This window comes from Gracilinanus agilis, chromosome 4 (genome assembly GCF_016433145.1).
Source record: "Gracilinanus agilis isolate LMUSP501 chromosome 4, AgileGrace, whole genome shotgun sequence".
In the NCBI taxonomy this organism is placed as follows: Eukaryota; Metazoa; Chordata; class Mammalia; order Didelphimorphia; family Didelphidae; genus Gracilinanus; species Gracilinanus agilis.
In genome coordinates, this window is record NC_058133.1 from 208,757,205 (window position 1) to 208,775,780 (window position 18,576).

Here is an 18,576-nt window from a genome sequence, read left to right on the forward strand (position 1 = left end):
GACCAGGATGCTGTGGATGACCTTGGCTCCTTCAATGTTAAACCAAGCTCTAAGGCTTCCACATCACCTGCTTCTGCTGCCTTCATGGCCATTAGAACAAACCTTCCACCAGGAGGTGTTCACATGCCTGGGGTAGCCACCTCTCTAACTCAGCAATACTTTGGAGGTCTAGCCTGCCTGCTGAGATGGTTGACCGCAATGTGACACTGTGTATGCTTCAGCTTCTTGGAGTCCCAGATGAGAGATGGGTGGCAGGTGGATGAAGGGTTTCAAATATAACAAATCATGAGGGTGTTAAAGATGTATTCAAAAGCTGATTCAAATGAGCAAGGTGCTCATAGGTCAGAACAGAATATCTTTTTTTTTGTACCCCATGCCTTCCATCTTGGAGTCAATAATGTGTACTGGCTCCAAGGCAGAAGAACGGTAAGGGTAGGCAATGGGGGTCAAGTGACTTGCCCAGGGTCACACAGCTGGGAAGTGTCTGAGGTCACATTTGAACCTAGGACCTCCCATCTCTAGGGCTGGCTCTCAATCCACTGAGCTAACTCCCATGATTGATCTATATTGAATCCTTCTATTAGATTGGGGTAACATTTTGTTGGGTTTAAAATTAATTCTCCTACTAATGTCAGAGCTGCAGTTGCAGCCTGGAAGCTCACAGGCAGGCTGAAAAGATCTTTTGAATCTCTAAGGCTTACCCTTACCATCTGAATAAGTTTTGACCAGGGTTCCGGGAAGAGGAAGGTTTAACATGTCAGAAAGGACTTTCCAATAACTTCTTCCTTGCCACCTGGTTGAACAATTATTTTACCACCTGTTTCATTATCTTTGTAATTGGACTTATAATCTTATGGTTAAAACTTTTGGTGCTTCTTTTGTTTGGAGGATACCCTAAAACCACCAGTGATGTGTTAACCATATAATAAAGCGATCAGAGACAAGATCCTTCTCTCTCTCTCTCAGACTTGCCTCCCTGACTGACTTGACACTGGATCTTTCTGCGTCTCTTGTGCCTTATTTTCTCTGTGTCTCCATCCCCTATCTTGAGCCTTTTTCCTGTTTCCCAGGCTTTGACTTCCCTCCTAGGTGATTAGAATCCATGTGGATCTTTGAGGGGGCTGGACCTCTTCAGTGGACACCAAAGAAGGGGAGCAGCTTGGCAAGCCCCCCACACCAGAGGTTATTAGTCTTCCCATAACCTTTATAGCCCTCCCTTTTGATTGCAAGCTCCTTGGAGGCAGAGATCGTGTCCTCCCTGTACTCTCTGTCCCTCCCTAAGGATGGCACCAAGCACCGCCCAGAAGTCTCATTCAGAACTGTTTAGTAGCAATGCCTAACCAGGAAACATCCTGAATCCCTAGCCCAGGAGACAAGTCCCAAGATAGACTCTGACATACATGGGCTGTACTGCATAGGAGCTGGGGGGCTTTGGTGAACCTGACAAAGCAGAGGGAGCTGGCACCAAGCAACAGATTACATATGTATATATACATGTTACACACATATGGGCAAATAGGTAGCAAAGTGGAGAGTTTCAGGCCAGGAGTTAGGAAGCTTCAAGTTCAAATTTGGCCTCAGAGTTACTAGCTGTGTGACCCAGGGCAAGTCATCTATCCCTGTTTGCCTTGGTTTCCTCATCTGTAAAATGAGCTACAGAAGGAAATGGAAAACCACTCCAGTATCTTTGCCAAGAAACCAGCCACCTAAATAAAGGAGTCATGAAGATGGACACAACTGAATGAGTAAACAACATACACATACAACGCCCCCTGTGAAGGAGTACCCATTCATGGCAAGGAAGGCACTGTTTTTTATTTTTAAACCCTTACCTTGAGTCTTAGAATCAATACAACGTATTGGTTCCAAAGTGGAGTGGTAGGGGCAGCTGGGTAGCTCAGTGGAGTGAGAGTCAGGCCTAGAGACAGGAGGTCCTAGGTTGAAACCCGGCCTCAGCCACTCCCAGTTGTGTGACCCTGGGCAAGTCACTTGACCCCCATTGCCCACCCTTACCAATCTTCCACCTATGAGACAATACACCGAAAGTACAAGGGTTTAAAAAAAAAAAAAGCCAAAGTGGAGTGGTAAGGGATAGGCAATGGGAGTAAGTGACTCCCATTAAGGGTCACCCAGCTAGGAAGTGTCTGAGGCTGAATTCGAACCTGGGATTCCCCGTCTCTAAGCCTGGCTCTCAATCTACCAAGTCACCTAGCTGTCCCCAGGCACTGATTTATTGGGGGCATTTTAATTTATTTTATTTTTATGTCATACCTGCGTAACTGTGTAGTTTCCCACCTGTTACTATTTATCTTCAAGGACCAAGATCCATTTCATGAGATAGACCCAGATAATGTTTTTTGCAAACATTATTGTGGTCATTGTATATAATTGTTCTCCTTGCACTGCCTTTGAGAGTTGGCAGAGACCTTGGAATTTAAGGCCCCGACTCCCATATTAGAACAGACAGAAAACTTCACAGGTTCCTAGTTTTGATTATAATGGCACCTCTTTGGGGAAAGGTGGGAATCTTGACTCAGGGAGAGGAAACCACGAGGGCAGACAAAACAGAGAATGTTTCCAGCCACCTTCCAACCTGCCCACTTTCCTGCCAAGGGAAGGAAGTATGAACAGAGACATAGACACCAAGATAATAAACACTCTAGTCCTTTATTCCAAAAAGACCAGGCCACAGTGTTCAGACAGTTTGCTCGGTTTTAAAACAGCTACAAATATAGAGTCTCCCCCCTCAGGGGATTAGGGGAGAAGACCCTACGCCCTCAGTCCTCAGGGGGGGTCCCAGCTCCCTCAGGGACTCAGCTGACAGTACATTTCTAAAAATCCATATTCATTTCAATGCAAAACTACAGGATTTTTAAAAAAGTACTAAATAAATCATTGGGTCAATCCAGCGAAGAGGTAATAAGGTATTTTATTAAAAACTTTTTTCACCCAGAGGCAGTTAAAATTTATAATTTAAAACCCATCCCACTATAAAAGGAGGGAAGGAAGAAAATAAAAACTGTGCAAACATTGACAAAAGGGACCAAGACAGACAAGGAGAGAGGGAAGGGGTCATCTTGTCCATTCTGGGACATCTCTGGATTCCAACCTCACCCCCTACCAAAGGGGGAAGGTGAGGGAAGGTGGTTATTGGAGAGGCTGGAGAAGCAGCAGAGGTGCAGGCCAGGGGGGTTCTCCCGTCCAACTCTGGACGGGACCCATCCAGACCTCCACCAGGATCAGCACCCTCCACGGTGAGATCTTCAGTAGTGTTGTGGCACAGTCTGTGAGGCAGCCTCGGCATCTGCAACCATCACTCTACTGGGAAAATAGGAAGAATAGGTGACTGGGCATCTTCACAGGATCAGAAAAGTTCTCAGAGAGGGGAGCCAGCCAAGGAGGCTTCCAGAAGGATTAGGCAAGGTTTGGGGGTGGAGTGGGGAGGAGGGAGATGGGTGGACAAATGCTCAAGTGTCCAGGGCAGACTGGACTCCCTCAGGGCCTGAGCATTTCTGAAAGTAGTCTTGGCAGGAGAGATGGGGGGTGTGTGTGTGTGTGTGTGTGTGTGTGTGTGTGTGTGTGTGTGTGTGTGTGTGTGTGTGTGTGTGTGTGTGTGGTGAGGGGTGGAGATGGGGTGGGAGGGTGTAGATTTTCACCTGTCCCTCCTTGAGTTTTTATAGGTGGGGTTTTCCATGGGCAAAGCACTTAAGGAGATGGAACAGAGGAATCCCTGTTCTCTAGGACCTTGGGCACTCCCCTCAGTACCGCCCAGAATGCCTGGATGCCTGTCTGGGGTGGGGTCCCTTTTGATTAGTCTCAGGGGTTCCCAGAAAAAGCCTGTATATACTGGAAGTCCATGGTGGCAAAGTCCCTGCCCAGGATCCTCCCAAGTCACCTACCTCCACCATTATTGTGTCTCCGTCCTACAGCAACTTGCTGGGAATACCACTCGCCATAGCTCCTGCAAAGAGAAAACTGTCACTGCCTTGCTGGGACTTTGTGAGGTTGGTTAAGTAGAATTCTATTCAGTTCCATAAACACCTTCACAGAGACCTGAGGAGGTCGTCCAGGACTCTCCTATGTGCAAGGGGACCGGAAACATTATATAAAAATAGCATCCTGTAGAATGCAGGGAGGGAAATATCCCAGGTTCATTGGGACAAACTTCTCCAGCTGGAGGGAGCTGAATCGAATAGCAGAGTGAATGCTGGTTCCATCTTTTTTAATTTTTTGAAGGGGGTAGAGGGTGGGTGAACAAGGGGAAGGCATGGGGGACACACTCACCCTCTGTTACCTTCCAAAGTGCTCTGGATCTCCTTCAGGACTCCTGCAACAAGACAATCAATCCACAAGCATTTAGATAGATCAGGCAATGTGCCAGGTGCTAGAAATACAAAGATAAGGAATGAAACTCCCTAGTTTCGAGAAGACTGTGTTCCAATTGCCAGGGGGGATCAGGGGTGCCGGGAGAGACAATTCCTACTCTGTGGTGTTTTAAAAGTCTCACTGCAGTTAAGCTGTTAAAGCTTAAATATAATAACATACAATTAGAAGGGCCTCTATCAGTATAGAAAGAATCAATGCAAAGTAATGAGCTACAAATTAGCTTGGAAAGGAGACAGGGTGGTTAGGCATGTGGGTAGCGGTGGTTGGGAGGGAGGAAATCGGGAATAGAAAGGGGGATTCAAGCTGTGTTATCAAGGAAGAGAAGGACACTAGGAGGCAGCCACTGCCCATCCTAGAGGTTGGGGGATTTATATTGCTTTATACCCAAATATCTCACATTAGCTAATCTGTGGGATGGGAGTGGGTAGGGGAAGGAGGAGGAAAGTGGGTCTCATGGGACTTTAGGCTCCTTCCTTCTACTGCCAAGGAACTGGGGACTTTGCCTCCAAGGTGCCCGGCTCCCTTTTTCAGATCTCAGGCTCATCCCTGCCTTAGGTTTCTCTCTAAAGAGGAGGTATAATACTCATCTTTCCATTTCTTCTCCAGCTCAGATCCTCCCCAGTTCCCCACTTACTCTCATCATTGAGTAGGGCCCGTTCCATCAACGGTTCCTGACTCCTCCCTGCAAGGAAGAGGAGTCCACAGACCCGTTGAATCCTGACCCTCACACCTCTGGAACTCTTCCCCTCCCCATTGCAAACCTGGCTCCAGGGCAATGCTCTAAAAGGCAGTGGTTTTCAAAGCCTGGACTGGGGATCCCTGTGGGTCCTCAAGACCCTCTCTTAGGGTCAGAGAAATCAAAGGCTACTTTTGTAATGATACTAAGATGTTTGAATGTCTAATATGGCAGGTGGACAAGACTGAGAGTCTGGAGATAGATACTCTCTTAGGAGAGTCCTCAAGAGCTTTGAAGAGTATAAAGCAGTCCTGACCAGGCTTATTATTATTGGAAAATATTAAACAAAATTTAAAAGATACAATAGAATATAAATGTTAATGTCAATGTGAAGTCCACAGGGATCCTTATACATGGTTTAGTTAAAGATTCTTCACAATCAAGAGCCCAGCCCCCTTTACACTCAAAATCTCCCCATGAAGCTTCTGCCCAGGTAGGCTTACTTACCACCTCCATCTCCCAGGCTCTCTGAGTTCCTGCAAGGAGGGACAGTGAGCTTTTCTAAGAGCCAGGAAGCAATTTTCCTTAAGTTAATTTACCCGCCTCCCAATTCCTCTTGCTTCCTGGCCCCTGGGGTGGAGACATTTAAAGACAGGTGAATTCTCCCACCTGCTTGCAGACCCCAGCTTCGCCCACTGAGCCACCCTATTTCTCACCTGGCTTTGCTTGGGGCCTTCTTGATGCCTGACCCATTGCGGGTAGAGCAGTGGTTCTTGGTTTCCAATGAATCCACTAGACACCGAGGCTCAACCAGCCACTTTGTGGAGAGAGAGAACCTCTCAAACTCTGAGGGTGAGATCAGGTAGAAGCCTGTAGAGTTAAATAAAAGGGCAAGGAGACAAGTGTGAGAGGGAAGCTCGTTGTTTCCTCTTTAGTACGCCTCGTGTCCTATCTCCAAATCCACCCTCTGTCCAGGGACCCCCTCCTCTCCTGAGCACTGCGGAGGGCCGTAACCCTCAGATAGGCAGGAAGACTGCTGCCCGCTCTGTCCACCCCAGGCGCCCTCCCCAAAGGACAAGGTAGGGGCCCAGGGCAGGGAAGCGAGGGGAAAGCCTGCCCGGTCTGGGTCTGGGGGCCCCGAGGCCTTTGTACCTTGGCCGTATTTGGTGAAGACACAGGAAGCAATTCCGCTGACGTCCTCCTTGCGGATGCAGCCGTAGCGTACCTGAGGCTTGAGGAAGGGCAGGGAGACTACCTGGATGTCACCCAGATTCGTGAGGACGGTTAGGTGGTGTTCTCCATAGTCCTCCGCCTTGCAGCTGCCAAAGTGGGCCACGCTGACCCGCCGTACCCGGGAGCCCTCCAAGGCAGTCAGCTTCAGTTTCAGCTTCGCACTAACCTTGGGCAGGGTGAACACCTACCAGAGGGATAGGGGAGGGGAGGAACACAAGGCCGTCACTCAGGAAGCTCCCCCTCTGGGCTTTAGACCCCTCCCCTGTGGTCCTCCTCCCCTTATGTGCCAGCTTGCAGCCACGCCCACCATGTCTCCCAGGGCAATGATGGTGAACCTATGGCACGTGTGCCAAAGATGGCAGGCAGAGTGCTCTGCGGGCCGTGCACCGCCCCACCCCCACCCCCAAAGTTTATTAGTAGAAAGGCAGAGGGACCTGGCAGAGCCACTCTCCTCCCCTCCCCCTTCTCCACTGCACCTGATGACATTTTTTCACACCACCCGCCCCTCTGCCCAGCAGCCAATGGGAGCGCTTCCTTCCTCCCCTGTGTGGAGTAAAGGAGGGAGGAGGGGGTGGCCTTCTTCCTCACTCCTCTCTACAGAAGCTTATCACTTCCTTCATAAAAATTAACTCCTTCCCAGAACTGTTCTGTTGTCCCCATTCTCTCCCTTCCTGTGTGATATCACAGCGATATGCTCTCTTCCTTTTAGATACCCAAGGTCACCTCTTACACCCCCCCCACCTAAAATAAGACTCAGATCCATTCCCAGTGCCCCAGTCTGAGCCCACCCTACGAAGAAGGCCTGGTCTCCTTCATGGTCGTTACAGAAGATTTTCAGGCCCTGGTAGCGACCCCTCTGCCCAAGGGGTATGTGCAAAAGGTACAGAGAAAAGCAAAAGAATTAGCAGAGAAGGCTGGTTTCCCTTAGCCTCAAGTTTGGGAAGTGTCCCTACCTTGAACTGCTCCTCGGATACCACAAGGAGCTGGTGGCTGCCCTGCATGTCTGGGCTCTTTGAGAGGTCATGGGCAGCTTCCAGGGGTTCAGGGAGGGGCATGCCTCGGCCATCAAGGACTAGGATGCCTATCACAGGGGCTCGATGCATCAGCTGGATCTCCTTGGCTGTAAGGAGAGAAGGCAGGATGGTGCTGAGGTGGAGGCATGCCCCCTTGGTCAGCTCTAAGGGCTTCCTGTTCTAGGCAACCAGACACGAGTCCACTCTTGCCCCCTACCCCTCAAGGCCAGGCCCTCCCACCCACCACTCACCCTGTTCAGCCCGGACAGGCTCCTCCATTCTCCGTTCTGGAGTAGGTACACGTAAGGAAAAGGCATAGACTGTGCCTCCGTTGGTGCCCACCCACAGGGAAGGGCAGTGGCAAGAATCTGTGAAGGTACAAAGAGCCCTGAACCACCTATCTCCCTAGAAGAGGGGAGATTATTCCAGTGTGTCCACTTTCTAGGTGGCCCAGAAGACCAAAGACCAGCCTAGCCAGGAATGGCAAGTCATCGTGGACCCAAGGGACCACTTCTGTGGGGCTCCCCAACCCCAGCCCAGATAACGTAGGCTCACATCCTCTACCCTAGAAAACAGGGACAACAGAGGGAGATTGGGATTTTAATACCAGTGTGACAAACCCTCTTACATCCATTTTTCACTAGACCCTTACAAAGGACTCTGTGAAATAAGTAGGGTTTTATCTGAATTTTGCAGATGAGAAAACTGAGGCACAGTATTACCCAGGATAAGTATTATCTGAATTTTACAGATGAGGAAAACTAAGGCACAGTATTGCACACTTAATAAGTAGAAGGAATAAGACTCAAAACCAGGTCCTCTGACTCTAGGCATTCTGGACGTGGCAGCAGAAAGGAGGCCAAGGGATAGTCCAGAATTCTCGAGGGCTTGCTAGATGTTGTTGTGGTAGGGCAAGAGCAATGCTGAGCCAGCCAAGGGTGACTCCCCACTCCCCGCCTTCCCCTGTCCCAACTAGACTGAACAGAGTCTACTCACTGTCCCGAAGGTAGGTGTCAGCGAAGTAGAGGGTTCGGACAAAGCCGGTGAATGAGTCTTCCGCTGACCTCGCCTCAATCTTCCTCTGTACAGGGGCCAGCTCCATATTTTGCAACCCTGCTCGATCTGCTCTGGCATTCAACTCTTGCCCCTGGGCCAGAGATAGGATTGGGGATAGGAAGGAGAAGATAAGAATAGTAAGAAAGGGATGAGACAGAGACGGGAGAGGAAAAGTGGGGAGGGTATAAAGCAATGCCACTAATGGGGCAGAGAGGTCAAAGTACAAAAATATAAACAGTAGGGGCAGCTGGATGGCTCCGTGGATTGAGAGCCAGGCCCAGAGATGGAGGTCCTGGGTTCAAATTTGGATTTAGACATTTACTAGTTGTATGACCCTGGGCAAATCACTTAACCCCCATTGCTGCCTTGGAGCCAATACACAATATACATGGGCGGGGGTGGGGGGGGGAGAGAGAGAATATATATATATATAAAAAATATTATATATTTATAAATGTAATATAAGACAACATGCTATGAAAAACAATAAAACAGACATTTTTAGACCTCTGTGAGATGCTACAAAAGGAAGGGGAAATGATACAAAGAAAAGACAACTCTGAAAGATGTCCAGACTTGGGCTAATGCAACTCAATAATAAATAAATCATGAGTCCAAAAGACTGAAGATGGATCACCCCATCCAAGGTGATAGGCCTGAAAACTCGTTGTTGGTCATGGCCAACATGGGAATTTATTTTGCTGAATCATGGAGATTTGTACTAAGGGTTTTTTAAAAATTATTTGGAGATGGAGGGGAATGGGAAAGAGTATGACATATGCTCTTACCAGGATCAAGACTTTAGAAGGAAGCTATCCTAAACCAAAGTCAACTAAGTAGCTTCTTCTGGGCCTGAGATCAATTCTCAAAGCAGAAGACACCAAAGGACGTAGGAGGCAAACCATTTTTTTGCTCTTCACCACAAGGCAGCCGGGGAACCCAGGAGAGGGGAAAGAGGAAAAGCCCATTCTAATGCTGGCGACTTTGGGCTCTCTGCTTCCTGGGAGCCATCTTGGGCTAAGAAGACGGAAGAGATGAACGTCTTCTCCCTTTCAGGGCTTACCTCTCCTGAGGGGCCAGCCATGCGCCGCTTGCGACCGGAAGCCCTGCTCCGGCTGATTCTTCGGAATGACTGTCGCAAGGATTTCTTCAGAGACTTTACTCGGGAAAGGGGGCCCTCCATGGCCAGCTGGTCACTGGGATGCAGTGTACATCTACAAAGGGCCAGGCAGAAGGGGTCAGAAGTCCTCAAGGGGAGGCCCGGACACCTACCCACCCGCTCATGACATCACCTCCCAGTCAGGAGATTGAAAGGGAGGAAAGACAACATATATACTGATTTCTCCCTCCCTTTTAGGGGTTTAAGTATCCCATCTGGAAATGAGAAGGAATTAATGAGGTGACAAACTATGGGTGAGGGACTTCTCCATGGAATGTCACCTCTTTTTACCTCTTCCTATTGGCATCCCTTTTTTAAAAAAAAAAAAAAAAACAAAACCCTTACTTTCTGTCTTAGAATCAACATTGTGTGCCAGTTCCAAGGCAGAAGAGTAATAAGAGCTAGGAAATGGGCGTTAAGTGACTTGCCCAGGGTCACACGGCTAGGAAGTGTCTGAGGCCCAATTTGAACCCAGGCTCTCCCAATTCCAGGCATGGTACTTATCCAGCTGCTCCCAGGGATTATTTTTTAAATCTGTATTTTGTGCCTTCATAAGTGTTGTCTAGCAGCGACTGTCCTCTGCCCGAGTCATCCCCCAGATCCTTCCATGTCTCCCCACTTCTCCCCATGGGTGGTGCCACTCACTTGACCAAAACTTGTCTCTTCTGTTGGTGATCGAAGAGCCCAAAGCCATGACTTGTGCCAAAGGCCACCAGCTTCCACTCGGAGTGCAGGGCTAGGGAGGTGACTACTGCCGGCGGCTGGCACTGCACTAGGATGAAAGGCTGGAAGCCAGGCTCAAAGCAGATGGACCCCTCTCGAGCCCGAAGCCTCTCGTGTCCCTTCCACCGATAGCCTTCTTGGTCTTGCAGCAGGTTAGCTTCCACATGGTCCACCACCTGCTCTGCATCCTCATCGTTCAACTCTAACACGAGCACCTGGCAGGGAGGGCAGAGGGCCCAAGCTCTTAGCTGCCCAAGAGCAGGAGGGCCCCCGGGGCCAGGCATACATGCTCCTTGAGCTGTGGCAGATGGACAAGAGGCTGGACAGCCAGGACCATTGATTAGCGGGAGTGGGGAACCCAGCCTGGCCTCTTACCTGCCCCGCAGTCCCTGCCACTGCCAAGTAACCGCTGTATTTGCAAAGGAAGATTTTCTGAATGCCCAGGCGTGGGTCATCACTATAGGGATCGAAGGAGCCAACCTGACCGTGTCAGAAGGAAAAAATGAGACCTTCCAAGTCAGCCCCGAAAGCACTGGTTTTCTCAAAGCCCAACGGAGCACCTGCCGGTCTCACCTTCCTTAGCGGGGGCCATTCGTCCTCCCCCAGCGCATTGAGGTTGTCGTTGGGGTCAGTGTCGGTGAGGAACACGCGCACCGTGCTCAGCTTGTAGAGCAGGCGGAGGCAGACGCCCGACGCATCCCAGAACCTGACGGTGCCATCCTCGTGCCTGCGGGCAGAGTACGGAAGCAGTGAGGAAAAGGGGAAGAGCGGGCAAGCTTAGGTATGCACACGGGCACGATGGAGCCCGGGGCAGGGTGCACGTCTCGGTTCTTCTGGGGAAATAAAGAGTGCCACCAGCTTATAAACTGGGGGTGCAGGGGGGCATGACGCTGTGTGCCCCCCTTTGTATGTTTGAGGGACACAGGTTATCACGGTCGCTTTACCCAGTGAGCAGCAGATCCCTCTGAGGCGGATCCGGGGCCAAACTGGTTCCTCCATCAATGGGCCACCCCTGAAAAAGAAATGACCGGACCTCAAAAGCCTAGTCCATAAAGTCTGGAAATAACAGAGGGGTAAGGCCAGTTTTGAGATGGTGTAATGTCGCTGAGGTTATTTTTACTGCTAGCCAAACACATGAGGTGGTAGGGAAAGGAAGGACCACTGAACCCAAGGCTCCCCCAGGCTGTCAATGTACCATGGCGGAGAAGTGAGAATTCTGCTTATTCCCAACTGCAATGATTCTCTCCCACAGCTTGAGGGAGATGCTGGAGACGTGGTGGGAGCAGGTGATGGCAGAACAGTGCAGGGATGCTAGGTAAGGGGCTTGGATGGCTGGCCAGCCGGCTGTCTTCAAGTCAATCACCACCAATTCCTCTTCTGCCAATACCACCATGGCATAAGGTTCATCAAAGTCTAGGGAGAAAGAACAGGACCAGACTCAGCAGCTTCAGGCTCCTCCGGACTCTGCCAGAGCACCCACTATTTGTCTGAGCCCACTAGGAGGCAGCACCTTCTCCCCAAGCCTGGGCTACCATTCCAGGCTCCAGATTAGAGTCTAGCAACATTCCCCAGACAGTGGAGCACATCCATGGCTACCCAAACCCAAACTCCTTGAACATGCAACCTGGAATCTGTTGCTGCAAAGCAAGTGCTCTTTATGTAGGATAAGTCCTAGGAGAAGGAAAATGAGATCACTGGGATGCTGTCCCCCTCCACTTCTACTTCAGGCTCTATCTACAGGGAAAGAACCATGGAATTCCCACCCTCCAAAGCCTAGATCTTTAAAAGAGGAACTCATTTTCATCTAGCTTCTTAAAATCAATATATATTTAAAATTTTTTATTTTATTGTCATGCAAAACACACTTCCATATTGGCCACTGTTGTAAGAGCATTCATGACCAAAACCCTAAAATAAAACCAAAGCTACACGGATGTGAAAAACAACTTCCAACAATTCTTTCTCTGGAGGTGGAGAGCCTTCCCCATCATAAATCCTTCAGGATTATCCCAGGTCATTGCACTGCTGAGAGTAGCCAGGTTTTCACAGATAATCATCATCCAATATCACTATTAGTACAATGTTCTCCCAGCTCAGTTCCTACAGATCTTTACAGCTTTTTCTGAAACGATCCTGCTTATCATTTCTTATAGCACAATAAGTATTCCATCACCAACATATACCACAATTTGTTCAGCCATTCCCCATTGGACAGACAGATTCCCCTCAATTTCTAATTCTTCACCTTGACAAAAAACTCTATAAATATTTTTATACAAGTTGGCCCTTTCCCCCTTTTTAATATCTCTTTGGGATACAGACTCAGGAGTATTTCTTTATTTTTATTTTTTAAACAACTCAAATCTCTCCTTCAAAGACTTCCTGAGAAGGGACTGGCCACTTCCTAGGAGAGTCCAGTTTCAGCTTTTCTGGATGAACCCACACTCACTGACCTTTCCTTTACACACTCAGATTTGGGAACCCTTCCCAGAAGACCCACCACTTGGCTATGTATGTGGGAAGTGGGGATAAGCTCCCAGGACAGGTGACAGGAAAGGAGCAGGCCCACCTTCAAAGCCTCCACTGGTTATAAATAGCTTGTTGGGTTCAATCACTGCTGGGTCCACCCTTTAGGACAGGGTTATCCCATGGCTGAATCAAACAAAACCCTTGTTCTCTTATTCCTATGGCACTGGAATACCAAAGTATTCCACCCCCTCACCAAGAGAGTCCCTCCTCATTTTGTCAAACCTAGGCAAAACCCCAAAGTACCCAAGTCCTTTCATAGGAATTTTGTATTTAGAAGAGTCTCTGATTTTATTAAAACTTAAAACGAATTTCTAGGAATGTTAACTCCATTGAATAACAGCTCCAAGCCACATTGATTAAATCCTGCTGAGCTGCCCAAAGCAGTAAAAGAATTTGCTTACAGTCAAAAAAGCTAATAGCTAGCAACATTTATAGAGTGCTTTTTAAAACTCTTTACTCATGTTATCCCAAAAGATCCTCCAAACAATCTTGTGAGGGTAGGTGCTATTATCCCCATTTTATAAGTGAGGAAACTGAGGTCAAGGTTATATGACTTGCTCAGGGTCACGTAACTAGTGTTGTCCAGACATTTATTAGCTATGTGACCCTGGGCAAGTCACTTAACCCTGGTTACTTCAGTTTCCCCATCTATAAAATGACCAGGAGAAAGAAATGCCAGATCACCCTAGTATCTTTGCCAAGAAAAGCCCAAATGGGGTCACTAAGAGTCAGACATGATCAAAAAACAACTTTAAAAAAAGGTTCATTGATTGATACTTAATGTATTAATTGGCATAAGTGTCACATATTTTTTTTTTTAGTGATAATACATGTATAATCCCAGTGGATATCTTGGATGACAAGTATAATCAACTCTGAGAGGGGGAAGGGAAGGAAGGAGAAAGCCAATACGAATCATATAACTTTGGAAAACTTATGTGTAAATTTGTTATTAGAATAAAATAAAGATAAAAAAAATTTTTTTAAAAGATGTTTTCTAAGAGAATTGTGGGAGTTCCCTAACTGAGAGGGGTTGGTAGTGGTACCCTCAGTTGTTCACTTTCAGCAAGCTGTAGGTTCTGTACAACATGCAGCTTATATTATCTTCTTTTAACTAAATTAACAAAATAATGATAACAACCCTTAAATAGCACTTTAAGGTTCGAAAAGTGCTACACATAACATGTTATCTTACTGGATCCCCACAACAACCTTGTGAGGTAGATGCTTATTATTATTTCCACTTTACAGGCTCAAATAGCTAGTAAAAGTTTAAGGTAGAATTTGAACTCAGATGCTCATGACTTCTAGTCTTCCCTCTTCACTGTGCTCCCTAGTTGCCTAAAGGACAAGATTCTTGGCAAAGAAACCACAGATTGAAATTAACAGCGATACATATTTTACTATTAAGTTGTTTCAGTCATGTCTGACTCTTCATGACCTCATTTGGGGTTTTCTTGGCAAAGATTCTGGAATTGGTTGTTATTTCCTTCTCCAGATCATTTTATGGATGAGGAAACTGAGGCAGAATTGAGTGACTTGTTTAGGGTCACACAGTAAGTGTCTGAAGGACAAATTTGAACACAGGCCGATGAGACTTCCTAACTTCAGGCCCAGCAGTCTTTCCACTGTGTCAAACCAGCTGCCCAATATATGGGGACGAGCCAAGAAGAAAACAACAAGAACTAATGCTTTTCCTAATTAGTAAAAAAAAAAAAAACAACCCACCATAATCTAATTAGACCAGACAAGGTAGTAAAAAAAAAAGGAAATGGTCAAGAAGATTATATGAAATGAGAACATTATATCTTCTGTCATTAATTATGAACTTTGCTCTAAGTATACATTGTACCTTGAGATATTAATGATAGCATGAAATCACTGCAATTAACAAGATAGTTAAAAACTTAAACTTTTGCTGTTTGAAAATGATGGATGTCACCTACACAAATATTCAAATCTGCATCCACACTAGGCACCAGAATTTACTAATCTTTCTAGAAATTTCCAAGTGAAGAGTTTCAAGAGTTTAAATTCATTGATTAAAATTTTAGTGAAAGCAAAGGTTTTTCATACAGTTAAAACTATTAAAATTTATTTCATCTTTACCTCATCCTTTTAAATTCCTACCTTTGACATCTATTTTACGAGCATATGCTCTTTATAATATACATATGTAGAGTAGCACATGTATATGATTTATAGCTAAACACGTATATTTGGGATGCTCAATATTTTAACCATACACATGACTAAAAAGGTCTAGAGAGGGGGCAGCTGGGTAGCTCAGTGGACTGAGAGTCAGGCCTAGAGACGGGAGGTCCTAGGTTCAAATCCGACCTCAGACACTTCCCAGCTGTGTGACTCTGGGCGAGTCACTTGACCCCCATTGCCCACCCTTATCACTCTTCCGCTGAGGAGCCAATACACAAAAGTTAAGGGTCTAAAAAAAAAAAATTAAAAAAAAAATAGATAGAAGCCTGGATTTGAAAGTCAGATGACCTGGGTTCACATCTCATCTTGGATGCAAGGTACCTATTTGTGTGGCCTGAGATATATCGACTTTGCAGGCTTCAGTTTCCTTTTCAATAAAAAGAAAGGGTTGGACTAGATGATTTACAATGTCCTTCCAGGTCTGGACCTATGATTTCTTGGATTGGGATTATTAGCCTCATTCTCAATCAAATCCAAAGCAAGAAAAAAAGGAAAGGTTTAAGAATTTGGAGGCAGCAGGGTGGGGTCAGGGAGAATCTCTTTCAAAAACTACAGAGGAGGGGGGAGATGGGTGGATCAGTGGATTGAGTCAGGGCCAGAGGTCCTGGGTTCAAATTTGACCTCAGACACTTCCTAAACTGTGTGACCCTGGGCAAGTCACTTAATCCCCATTGTCTAGCCCTTACCATTCTTCTGCCTTGGAACCAATACACACTACTGATTCCAAGAGGAAGGTAAGGGTTTAAAACAAACAAACGAACAAAAAAAACTACAGAGGATTAAATTTGTAGGTTGACAAGAAAACAGAGAAGGGTCTCACCAATTAATTTGATTGTATTCTGAGAGGCATTGAACAACTTTATGATCCTATGTATTAAAGAATTAATTATGAAAAAACAAATTTGTTTTACTTATATGTATATGCATAGCTAAAATTTATTTCCTTTCAAATTGAACAGAAGACATGGGGGAGGTTTACTGAGAGCCAAGGGATAGGAAAACCAAAAAAGGTTGTGAACCCATGGACTAGAGCCCAGTGATAGTGGGCAATGACTTTCACATAATAGGACACAAAAATGATCATATGATAGGATTGTGGGTACTGAGTTCAGTAATAGATATCATAGTGGGAATACAGAAGGTTGTACCCATCTATTATTATTATTTCTTTATTTGAAAAAAAGAAAATTTATAAAAATAGCAAAAAGATACCTATTAGGGAACAGCTAAACAAAATGTAATAGAATATTATTGTGCTATGAGAATTGATGAAATGGAGTGTTTCAAAGGAAACTGGGAAGATTTCTATGGCCTGATGCAGAGGGAAGTGAGCAGAATTGGGAGGACAATTTATGCCTTAATAACATGTAAAAAAAACAAGTGTGAAAGACTTTAAGAACTCCAATTACTACAATGATAAAGGAGTCCAGGCTGCTGAAGAGGTAGCACCCCACCGGCCTCCTGTTAGAGGTAATGGATCTAAAATTTAAAATAAGACTAATACAATTGGGGGCAGCTGGGTAGCTCAGTGGATTGAGAGTCAGGCCTAGAGATGGGAGGTCCTAGGTTCAAATCCGACCTCAGACACTTCCCAGTCGTGTGACCCTGGGGGCAAGTCACTTGACCCCCATTGCCCACCCTTACCACTCTTCCACCTATGAGCCAATACACAGAAGTTAAGGGTTTTAAAAAAAAAAACCAATATAACGTTGACACGGATGACCTACATCATTATGTCAGTCACCTAAAGGCAGGAACCAGGTCTTACTTGTTTTTTTTTTTACCTCTAAAGCTTAGCACAGAAGGTGACACAATGTACTTATCTGGTTTGTTGTTGAATTCAGTGATTTACTAGCATCATGCCAAAATTGAGTCAGAGATGCAGGCTTAGAACCACTGGATTACATCCTTAACAGGACAGCATGGGGAACAGTAACCCAGGTATCTCAGGCTTTCCAGAGGAAAACTTGGAAGGAAAACTTAAGGGCTGAGTCTTAACAAAAGACAGCAAAGGACCTAGCAGGCTCAGTGAGGAGAAGAGAACACAAGAGTCCACATGCCTGTGTCCTGGGACTGCCCTACCCTTTCTTCTCCAGCTCATAAGGTCTCAAGGCCTCATTAAAACAAATTAGTAAGAGGAACTCCTACTCTCTCTTTCTCCCTCCAGGTTTCAATATCAGCCCCCCTTTGATCTCACCCAAATTAGAAGACTGATTCACCCTTGTGCTATTCAATTCAGACTGTGCCCAGCTTTCGCAATGGAAGACAGGGCTAGGGGTGGGAGGAAGACAGGCCCCCGAAAGCCAAACACACTACCCCCACCACCTTATTTGTCTTTACACACAATTTGGTCAAATAGCTTTTGACTGAAAGCAAAAATTATAACACGTAGGAGAGAATGAATCAGTCAGAGGACCTGGATATCAATTCTATCTCCATATAACCTTGGGTAAGTCACTTAACTTTCCCAGTTCTGAATTTCTTCAACAATAAAAAATATACATATAAAATGAAAGACTAAATGACCTGGAAGGTCCCTACCAGGTCTGATCCTCAGTCAGTGGGAGGGTATGGGCTTGGCTTAAACCAAATGGTGGACTCACCACAGAGCTGTTTCTTCCCAACAGCCCCATGAGTGAGGCAGATATCTAATTATTTTACAGATAAGGAAGCCACAGTTTTGTGATGTGGTCAGAGGAAGCTCCAAATCACCACCGCCAATCTTCTGACCTCTATTCTAGCAAGGTTAAGTAGGGATGAAGGAAAGCCGAGGAATCCAGGTTTGTCCCAAGTTTGGGAGGGAATGCCCAGTGCTTGGGTTTTTTGTCTACTTCCTCTCGATTCAAATACACACATTAAGGATGACTACGACACAAAGAGGGAGTCTTGAAACCACTGGGTAAGATCTGGGTTCAAGTCTTATTGTCCAGTCTTGCCTGACCCCCTCTGGGGTTTTTTCTTGGCAAAAATACTTCTCCAGCTCATTTTACAGATTGAGGAAATGGAGGCAAACAGGATGAAGCGAATTCCCCGGCTAATAAGGTCAGATTTGAACCCAAGAAGATGAGTCTCCCAGACTCCAGGACCAGAACTCTATCCATGGCACCACCTAGCTGGTGACAAATATTGGCTTTATGACCCTGGACAAATCATGTAGCTTCTCAAATGCTATCGGTGGTGTCAAACTTAAATAGAAATGAGGGCCACTAAACCATCTAGAAGGATCCCTGAAGGTCTATCTTGACTTAACTTGTACTGCTGGAAGGGAGCTTCCTATAGTAATGGAATCTCAGGTCCAGTCCCAAGCTCTATTAGAGACAGCTAGGCGGATAAAGCGCTGGCCCTGGAATCAGGAACACCTGAGTTTAAATCAAGACTTTTTCTGGCTGTGTAACTCTGGGCAAGTCACTTAACCTCTGCCTGTTTCTTCAGCTGTGAAAAGAGGATAATGATAGCATCTCTCTCCAAAGATTGCTGTGAAGATTAAATGAGATCATGTTTGTGCTCAATAAATGCTTGTTTCCTTCCTTCCTAACCTATCCTAACTAAAAGGAAGCCTCTTTTCTCTCCATGTACTGCCCTGCCCC

At 46.3% G+C, this 18,576-nt stretch overlaps 1 protein-coding gene across 1 annotated transcript in view; it reads right to left on the reverse strand.

The window, feature by feature from the left end:
• Positions 1-2,643: 2,643 nt before the first annotated feature.
• Positions 2,644-18,576, reverse strand: part of LLGL2 (LLGL scribble cell polarity complex component 2) — a 47,090-nt gene continuing 31,157 nt past the window's right edge. Inside the window, exons 10-25 of the mRNA XM_044672877.1 lie at positions 11,442-11,659; positions 11,191-11,258; positions 10,820-10,973; positions 10,622-10,726; positions 10,169-10,461; positions 9,428-9,578; positions 8,305-8,455; positions 7,560-7,676; positions 7,249-7,415; positions 6,215-6,479; positions 5,779-5,932; positions 5,570-5,598; positions 5,021-5,068; positions 4,285-4,327; positions 3,900-3,961; positions 2,644-3,321 (exon numbers count right to left, since the gene is read on the reverse strand). Of these exons, the coding sequence (XP_044528812.1) occupies positions 3,314-3,321; positions 3,900-3,961; positions 4,285-4,327; positions 5,021-5,068; positions 5,570-5,598; positions 5,779-5,932; positions 6,215-6,479; positions 7,249-7,415; positions 7,560-7,676; positions 8,305-8,455; positions 9,428-9,578; positions 10,169-10,461; positions 10,622-10,726; positions 10,820-10,973; positions 11,191-11,258; positions 11,442-11,659 (2,033 nt within the window). The 3' untranslated portion in view covers positions 2,644-3,313. The remainder of the gene's footprint in view (positions 3,322-3,899; positions 3,962-4,284; positions 4,328-5,020; positions 5,069-5,569; positions 5,599-5,778; positions 5,933-6,214; positions 6,480-7,248; positions 7,416-7,559; positions 7,677-8,304; positions 8,456-9,427; positions 9,579-10,168; positions 10,462-10,621; positions 10,727-10,819; positions 10,974-11,190; positions 11,259-11,441; positions 11,660-18,576) is intronic.